Genomic DNA, 10,239 nt, shown 5'->3' with positions numbered 1-10,239 from the left:
GATTATGGCCCCTGTTTATACGAAAAATCACGTTTTTAGCTTGTGGACCCTATAGAGGTCACAATTTTAATCCGATTTTGTTCAAACTTGAAATGTAAGTTTATAACCCACAGATCTCGGTTCCTTTCGATATTCGGGCATATCGGACCGTAACCTCCTGAATTATGGCCCCTGATTGTACGAAAAATCGCGTTTTTAACTTCTGGACCCTATAGAGGTCATAATTTTTATCCGATTTAAAAAATCGTATTATTATATCACCGTTTCACCCTAAGGACGGCTGAGTTCGAATTTCGTGAAAATCAGCCCAAATAGCGTAAAAAAAAATGGTATATCAAGGTTGTGGACCATATAGAGGTCACAATTTTTATCCGATTTTCTTGAAACTTGAAATGTAAGTTTATAACCCAAAGATCTCGGTTCCTTTCGATATTTGCGCATATCGAATTGTAATTTCCTCAATTATGGCCCTTGATTGTAAGAAAAATCACTTTCTTTTTAGCTTGTTCTCTATCCATCTCTCGAAAATGTGGACGTATCCTGCCTGGCAGCCGCTGGTTATCCGATTTTGTTGAAACTTGAAATGTAAGTTTATAACCCAAAGATCTCGGTTCCTTTCGATATTCGCGCATATCGGACCTTAACTTCCTGAATTATGGTCCCTGATTGTACGAAAAATCGCGTGTTTAGCTTGTGGACCCTATAGAGGTCATAATGTTTATCCGATTTAAAAAAAATATATATTATTATATCACCTTTACATCCTACGGACGACTGAGTTCGAATTTCGTGAAAATCGACCGAAAACTGACAGACAAAATGGCCGCCCCTCGTACTCAAGTAGCGTAAAAAATATGGTATATCAAGGTTGTGGACACTATAGAGGTCACAATTTTTATCCGATTTTGTTGAAACTTGAAATGTAAGTTTATAACCCAAAGATCTCGGTTCCTTTCGATATTCGCGCATATCGGACCGTAACTTCCTGAATTATGGCCCCTGATTGTACGACAAACCGCGTTTTTAGCTTGTGGACCCTATAGAGGTCATAATGTTTATCCGATTTTAAAAAAAAAAACGTTTATTATATCACCGTTACACCCTAGGGACGGCTGAGTACGAATTTCGTGAAAATCGGCCCAAAACTGACAATATGGCCGCCCCTCGTTCTCAAATAGCGTAAAATGTTGAAACTTGAAATGTAAGTTTATAACCCAAAGATCTCGGATCCTTTCGATATTTGCGCATATCGAATTGTAATTTCCTGAATTATGGCCCTTGATTGTAGGAAAAATCACTTTTTTTTTAACTTGTTCTCTATCCATCTCTCGAAAATGGGGGCGTATCCTGCCTGGCAGCCGCTGGTTTGTTAATTTGTCCTGCATATAATACCTTAAGAGAATTGTATTTATACCATCTAAGTACATGTATTATACTAGTCTAAATATCTATAAATTTGTCTTTTTGATGTCGTCAACTGATCAAAAACTTATTATATCTACAGCTAAATTTATATATTTCGCTTTTGCTCAACGTACATTATTACCTTCCTCAACTTGAAAGTTAATTTTATTGTATATATAGTATTTATTGTTTGTGAATAACTATTATTATCATTTCGTTTTTCTTTTTCTTATTTAATTACACATCTTTTCATTTTGATTGTATTATTGTATAATTTAAAGCTATAAGTTGTTTAACTTAATGCTATATGTAATAAAGTATTATTATTATTATTACTCCCGGAAATTTTAGATCGAGGCTAAATGATAGAGTGTACGAAGCGAGGCCGCTGTTGAGCGAGGCGGGATGACAGTCAATTTGATCGAAAGTTCGATATATACGGCCTTGATATTATGTTTAGTTGTGGTTAAAATGAGAGTTTGGATGTCGGTATTATACGCTCTTTTGTCACGTGCGTTTACAGAAAAATTATGGAAATTGATAAACATCGCAGCTAACATCACCCCTGTTGAATTGTAGCCCCATTGGATCACTATTTCCTATCGGTCTGCTTCGGGAGTTACGTAGGCCTACCAGTTACAGTACAAGAGTACACGCAGGCTAACAAGAAGTCGGCTATAATTATGCCTCATTGATTTGGTCCATTCCTTTCAAACTTTCGCTTCTTATCTATATATTAAAAGTCTTATTTTTAATTTGTAGTAAAAATAAATGTGATACGAATTGAATTGCAACCGTAGTGTGTACTAGGTATCATGCGGGTTTGGGGTTTTGGAATGTTAGAGGGTGAATACAGACATTTTATTAGATAATTTTGTTTTGCGGTCAATGTGCGTAAACCACATTAATGTTGACATTAATAGGGGTGTGCAAAACACATCTAATTGGTAAAAATACGATTAACATACCCGGTTATCAATGGTACGGTCAAAGCAGAAAATCCTTGCATAATTGGCGAAAGTCGGTTCTAGCGGGATTGGATTCCTAATTAGAAACAATATAGTAGACAATTTCGAGATAACGGTTGAAAATAGTGATTTTGAAGGTATTCTATGAATACGTCTTTCCGATTAAGCTGCAGAGTATAGTTTTATGGTATGTGTTTGTTACCTCCCCCAGAAAATTCATCCAGGCAGTTTGATGTTAACAACTTTTTTGATACCTTCCAGATCTACACCTACCAGTTTTACTTCTGCGAAGATTTTAACGCGAGATGTGGCGACCATGGCGATTTTATAAGTGGTGTTGACATTTTACCTGAGCGAGATGTCAGATTTCAAGGTGAACAAATAAGGTGATCTCTTAACTGATTTTTTTAATAAACGTGAATTGCTGTATATTGAATGGACGGAATTGTAATAAAAACGATTTTACATTTATAGCACCGGTTGGTCAGTGGTAGACTAGGCTAAAATTCCGTACGAAGACATTAATAGATTCTCTTGCTTTACGGTATTGAATGTTGTTACAGAGTTAATGACTAAGTTACAATGTGTCAATGTGTTAATAACATCGGTTCGGGATAAAAACAAAATTCCAGATCATTCGGTCTTGACTTGGCTGTTTGAACTAGACTACTTAAAGAGCTTTATAATTCTACTAGAGTGGGTTAGTAGGTCCGTAAAGTACAAATTGGAAAGCATTGACAGCGATTTTGCGCAAAACAATTGTGTGCTCCAAAATATATTACATGCTATTGGAAAACTTGAGTTATCGTCCCTTTCACAAAACAAAGTGGATAATGTGTATTCCGAGTTTGTAACTGCCTTAAAAGTAGAAATGGATTCGAAGTTATCCCCGAGATTAATACAGCTTCATAGTGGAGTGAGTAATAAAACACGCCGGTCAAAAAAGTCGTGGTGGAATGGGAGCCTAAGTGAGATGTGGAATGATATGTGTTTAGCAGAGAAAATGTGGCTCAAATCAAAAGGTCGTGGTCGATCGGTTTTGCACTCTACATTCGTGTATAAGCGTAAAATATTTGATAGATATGTACAAAAGTGTAAGCGTGAATTTTGGTTTAAGAAACAGTGTGAAATTGATTGAATTATTTCTGATAACCCTTCGGAGTTCTGAAGAGAAATAGGGAAAAGGGTGTAGGACGTAACAGAAAATTTATACCAATGGAAGTTTTTATGCCGGATGGAACTGTTATTCATATCGGTAATGTAAACGATGTTCTTGAGAAATGGAAAACTGATTTTGATAATCTTCTTAATCCCTCGGACAATACAAACAAATCAGATCAATCGATATTTGACGTAAACATAGATGCCGCTTCAAATAATCGGTCTAATAATGCGAGGAAAATGAACGGTGACATAGCTTTATTTGAGAAGGGGGGTGTGCTCAAGCGTGCAAAATCGGGGAAAGCCCGATACCAGTGGTAGTACTAAAAAACGGTGGCGTGGCAAATATACTGCTTAAATTATTTTACACCTGTTTTAGTGCGGGTTTAGTCACGGATGTGTGGAGACGTGGAATCACAAGCCCAATTCCTCAATCTTCGACAAAGGACCCACGAGACGTATAGGATATATGGGAATTACTCTAGCCCCTGCTACTTATAAACTTTACTGTTCAGTGCTAAATGAGCGTCTTTCGAAGTTTTCAAATGATACACATATTTTAGCAGATAATGAAAACGATTTTAGGAGAAAACGCTCCACGATAGATCATGTCTCAGCTCTGACCTCGATTATTGAAACTAGGGAAAAAACAGCGACAGTCAAGCTTTTCTGCCTTTATTGATTTTAAACAGGCATGTGATAGAGTAGATATGAATATTTTACTCTCCAAATTAAAATCATTTGGGGTATGTGGGCGTTTTTATTATCGATTGGGTCTTTATATAAGAATGTTAAGTCATGTGTTAGATTAAATGGTCTTACTACAGAGTGGTTTGATATTAAATGGAATAAGACTAGTAATTATTTCCCCTTATTTCATGTACGAATATAGTGCGAGTTATAAATAGACAATTTTTCCCTTCATTTTTTTCTCCCCTCTTCCTGCATTTTTGGGTTGACTTTTTGGTCTAGAATTGGAGAAAGGGGATCAAATTTGCAATTTCATAGCAGTTTTGGGTAAGACAGATGATTTTACAGCGGAGGGATAAGGGTGTAAAGTGTTTTTCTGCAGAGCAATCAGTGTGTCGGAAGTGAGATTTTATCCCAGTCAACATCAAATCCCCGTAGCAAAAAATCTAAATAGCTGAAAACGAAAATGACCTGCAGTTATTATTAGATACTTTATGCTAGGTCAAGAAATAAGATGGTTATTAATACAAACAAATCGTGCATTGTATATATACACTTTCGTACAGCATCAATTCCACAGACTTTATTTAAGTTTACCTGTGGCACAACTAACACTTCCATAGAAAGTAATTATGTATATTTAGGTATTTTCTAACCGAGCATCTAGACTATACTTATATGGCCAAACATGTAGCCAAGTCTGCTGCCCTAGCCCTGGGTTTACTTATTGCCAAAGCAAAGTGTATGGGTGGACTTCCTTATAATACGTTTACTAAATTGTATAATAACTTAATATAACCAATTATTAGTTACGGTGCTGCGATCTGGGGTGACCGGGAATTTAGTTGTGTGACGGCTGTTCAGAATAGAGCGTGCAGATATTGCCTTGGAGTAGGCAGATACTCCCCAAATGCTGCTGTTAACGGGAACATGGGGTGGGTGCCTATACATGTTCGCCAATGGTATCAAACAATGTGGTAGATTCTGCAATATAACGGATAGTCGACTAACTATCAAAGTTGATGCCGTGGGAAAATGCTATATAGAAAGCGTGATGGACAAATGGGATGTGGCAGAGCGCAAATGTAAAATGTAATGAGAGAAATGTAAAATGTAGACACGTCAAAAAAAGCATTTTCCCACAAAACATTTGTCATTTAACACATAACATTTGTCGTTTTACATTTAACTCTTCCTTAGAGGTATTTTGACTTTGTACATTGTACTTTTTACATATAATCAATGAAAAAGACACTGTAGCAGAGCATTTAATATTGGCAGCGATGCCCTTCCATATTGTTCCGGTTATTAAAATTGGTCATGGTGTGACCATACTGACACTAAAGGTACCATAGATTGGCGTCACTGATAATTTTGAAAATCAAATTCAATCAAAACGTAGAATTCAGTTTCCGATACTGCATTTGCGTATAGTAAAAAATATTTTTTCGTTATCAATATAATAATACGCATCATGCAACTACCAATGTAACATGCAAGAAAACATAATCTAGCCTATTAGTAATCCGTTTTAATCATTATATTTGATAAATCAGTTCGGTCAATTAATGTCAACGTGTGTGTGCGTGTTTAACGTACAGTATTTCACAACCATTGCCACCGAAGTGACATCGCAGACGACAAGTCAGTAGAGGATTAACCATGTTATATTATTATTAACAACAATATTAAATCTCCAGGAGCTGATATCTGTCAAGCAATTAGGTTGACGAAGTTTAATTTGACGTCATGATTATTAAATGTATTCAGACCTATTAAAACTGTTGATATATTCTCATTAATGCGCCATATTAATCAGAGGTGATAATAGAGAGACATCTGGATTATAACAGGATGTAGCTGTATTGTCATTAGTAAACCATTATTAAGTATTAACTTGACAAACCCTGGTCACGACCTTTTAATATTGGTAAAACCTTTGTTCTGCTCACACTTGTCGCGTAGGTGCGATAACAACTACGGTCATTATATGCTAGCGTTAATTAATAATCACTATTGTTTTGTTGAACTTATAGGACGAGATTGGAAAACGGTGTGAACACTGACCTCGTAATATGTGCTAAATACGTTGATCCTAGCTTGATGTGAGCATAATCTTAGGCCATTTTCTTTTTTTCGGTTATCTCGAGATAAAAGTTCTGTATAAGAAATATAGCAAGGGAAATGGATATATTTGTCGGTGATAAGATAAGAAAGAGGTCGTTATCTGACTAATGGCTCTATGCAAATTCTATTTATTTCAGAAACTAATAAAGTCGAAGCGGCTATTACATCTTAATTACACGACCATTGACGTTTTATGCGCTGCTAAATGACCCTGGGAATATATAGAATACCTCTCTGCATAACATTAATTTCATAAAAAAAATGAATGTTGTTGGTCAAAAAACGCCAGACTTCATCGTCTCTGCAACAGGGTTTCAAAGATTGTCTCGATGGAGGACCCCGGAACCTCTTCAGCCACAACGCGGTAGAGACTCCTTCTCTTGCACCTTAGCCCCATCCCCCTCGGAAGACCCCCAACACCCCAACCTGTTTATCTAGATAGTGTTGGAAAATTATTACTGGTGTTAATATACTATATGGTATTGAGTTATTTGATTGGTTTGGCCTTATGGTGATCATCTATCTTTATGTTATCGGTAATCCCAGATAGATTTGTCACATGTTGAAGAACTGTTGCATGTTGTGTTATTTCATAGTTCTCATTAAACATCAGTGTAATAACTAACCCTTAGCGAGTTCTGGTTACTCCATTGTTATTGTGTTCACACTTGCAAAGGTGTGAACATGTCGGTGGCATCAATTAACCAATCTCTTCTTGCAATCGTCCGCCATATGACTTTACCACCATGTATCAAATGATTTGTCCACAGAAAACATCTTACCCTGCAACTTGAAACATCTATACATCAGCTGCCGTCAATTATCAGTATTCAACGATCTGTTAAATATGCCCACGACAATGGATATGAATGAGGTAAGATTTATATAGGAAATCTTCGTAATGCTTCGTAAAACGTAAAACAAGATTGGAGATTTTTTCTTTGGACATGATTTGATTTAAAGATTAAAAAGTGCGATGCTTCATTATAAGATTGCCGAAATTGTGAAAAAATTAATGGAAATTTTGGATATGATTTAAAGATTAGAAAGTGCAATGCTTCGTATTCAGATTGTAGAAATTGGTAAAAAGAAAAAGATTGGAAATTTAGGACATGATTTAGAGATCAGTAATGAAAATGCTGAAATTGTCTTTAAAAAAATTCAGGTGTTTCGATGGGTTTATTTAGAGATTAGGAATGAAAATGCTGAAATTGTCTTTAAAAAAATTCAGGTGTTTCGATGGGTTTATTTAGAGATTAGGATGAGCGATGCTTTGTTATGCGATAGCCACAAATCTCATAGTTTGGATATGGTTTAGAGATTAGGAAGTTTGGCGAGTGACAATGTGGTGTTATTGTAGGCTTAAGGGGGAAAAAAGAATTTCAGTGCTTCGTAATAAAATATATTCCTATAGTTGAAATCGTAATCGTAAAAAAATAATAGAGATTTTTAAATCTGCCTATTCCGGGTTTTAGGCCCGAAATATTGTCTAAACTATTAATGAGACATTTATTAACAAAACAATAACATAATCAACATTACTCTCGATGGCATCGGATACTCGAGATTTTAACTAGATTAGACGGGTTCACCATTTAAAAATTTAATTTAAAAATGGGAAAGCGAGGCTAAGTCTCGAATATACCAGTGCCCTAGTTACCACAATGCATACATCTTGTCGAAACTACAAAATGTTAACAAAATCTTTAATATTTTTATTTTACATTATCTATTTTTGAGCTATTATAGCAAGAATGACAAGCTCTTTATCTAAATCTTACATAATGTACCTTTAAGGCAAAAACTCGAAAAACAAACGAAACTAAATTATCTACCATTTTTACTTTACAGCCTTTGGATTTATCTATACCTGGTCGGCCATGTGTCACACAAGATGATCACCACAGCGAGTCGAGCTATCATTCGGATGGAAAGCATGATGTTTCTGGTGAAATTTCACCAAGTTATTCAGATCGTGGGTACCCACCAGTAATCATAAAAGATACCAGAAAAGAGTCGTTCAAACTACCAATAAATTCCGTGCCAACTCAGTTGTCGCCAAATGGACTTCAACACGAAAGTGTAGAATCACTTGAAATGGACCCATCAACTACTAAGCCGATACGTAAAACAGTTGGTGACATCACCGTTACATTACACGAACCGTGTCTTTGGCAAACTTTCGGCCACCACGGCACAGAGATGATTATCAACCGAAATGGCAGGTAATTGCTTTTACAAATCATTTTCATTAATAGAAAATATCTGATTGTATTCTTACCCCAACCTTTAATATTTCGGGCGAAAGATTCTGTTTTGGTCAACATCATCGTCAATGTATTATGGATAATGCTGTTTAAACATACATTATGCAAGAGCTAAATCTGCCCATTGCTTATTGCAGGTTATAAATTATATTAATTAGACATTAAATTAACTTACCAAGTCCATAATCAACTCTCGATGTTTTGTTGATGCCGTTACAGTGAATGGATAACCGCGACTTTGTTTATCATCGTAACAACGGTAGTAATGACAATCGAGACTAGACCATAGAAATAGATACTGTATATATTTCTATGGCTAGACTATAATTGTATCATCGAAGGCTTGGCTGAGAGTGAAGTAATTTGACTGAAATTTTCAACATAAAAATTCTCCTTTTTAAATTATTATAGCGAGAACTGTCAGCTCTTTATCTAATCTTAATGAATGCCGCTCTAAGTTTTGACAATAATTAATTTCTGTAAGATTCGACGCGTATCCAAAAAGGGAAGAGTAGGGTCGGGGTATCGTTTTCATTTATCAATTAAATTAAATCTTATTTATCATCTTTCCTTTCAGACGGATGTTTCCACATCTTGATTTGTCAATCGAGGGTTTGAATCCAACGCAACTTTACAATATACTTTTAGAAGTTTGTTCAGCAGATAATAAGCGCTATAAGTTTATCAGTAACAGATGGATACCTGTGGGCGGTGCTGATCCCATGGAACCAAATCCGCCAGTTATTCATCATGACTCGCCTAATATTGGTGCCTTTTGGATGAGAAAAGTGTCGTTTGCCAAAGTTAAACTAACCAACTACAAAGATTCAAATGAAGGCTCGGTGAGTTTAACAAATTTTAGCCATTAATTTTCATCTAGATTGAAACTTTATTTCTATTTTTGTATGATTTTCATAAAATCTTTCACGCATCCGCGCAAAACCAAGTCTGTCAAATAACAATACGTGTTGAATAGGTCTGGTTCTTGGTGTTGTTCTCTACTTGGTAACTTTCTTTTGTAGTGAATGGTGACTAGGCCATAATTATATCTCTGTATTGGCATAACTTGCTAGCATACCTTGATCTTTAGGACATGTGAGAATTCTGTGAAAACCAATGAGGACCATCAAACAGAATATTAAATTCTTATAACCTTTGGTGCTATTTGTGTTGGTTTTTTTTTAAAAATCTAAATAAGAAACATGTTGAATTTGTCTTTTTTCAGATTGTTTTACATTCCATGCATAAATACATGGCAAAGATAATAATAGAACCAGCTGGTGCCGATGGCAAAGGTTTAGGCGATAGGATAGTTATACCTTTTGATGAAACTGAATTTTTTGCGGTAACAGCCTACCAAAATGAGACGATTATACAACTTAAGATTCACAATAATCCATTTGCAAAAGCATTCAGGTATCCTCGAATATCGTAAGTAGTCGACAGTGATTTGCAGTATCATTTATTTAAATGAAAATAAATTGCAGTATTTTGAATTGACAGCATTTTTCTGTGGAGAGAGAAAAAAAGAATGGGGTTTAACTTTCACTCGACACAAACTAGGTCATTTCGGGATTAACATTTGGTTCAACTTTATTTCAGTAATTCGCGTCTGCATAGGG

General features: G+C 35.6%; 1 protein-coding gene across 1 annotated transcript; it reads left to right on the top strand.

The window, feature by feature from the left end:
- The first annotated feature begins 9,339 nt into the window (after positions 1 to 9,339).
- Positions 9,340 to 10,052, top strand: LOC130010488 (T-box transcription factor mls-1-like). The gene is made up of 2 exons (XM_056099277.1): positions 9,340 to 9,459; positions 9,843 to 10,052. Exons 1-2 carry the CDS (start codon positions 9,340 to 9,342, stop codon positions 10,050 to 10,052), a joined length of 330 nt encoding a protein of 109 aa, XP_055955252.1.
- Positions 10,053 to 10,239: the final 187 nt, after the last annotated feature.

The sequence above is a fragment of the Patella vulgata genome, chromosome 3 (assembly GCF_932274485.2).
Source record: "Patella vulgata chromosome 3, xgPatVulg1.2, whole genome shotgun sequence".
Lineage (NCBI taxonomy): Eukaryota > Metazoa > Mollusca > Gastropoda > Patellidae > Patella > Patella vulgata.
This window is presented reverse-complemented; position numbering and strand designations above follow the sequence as displayed.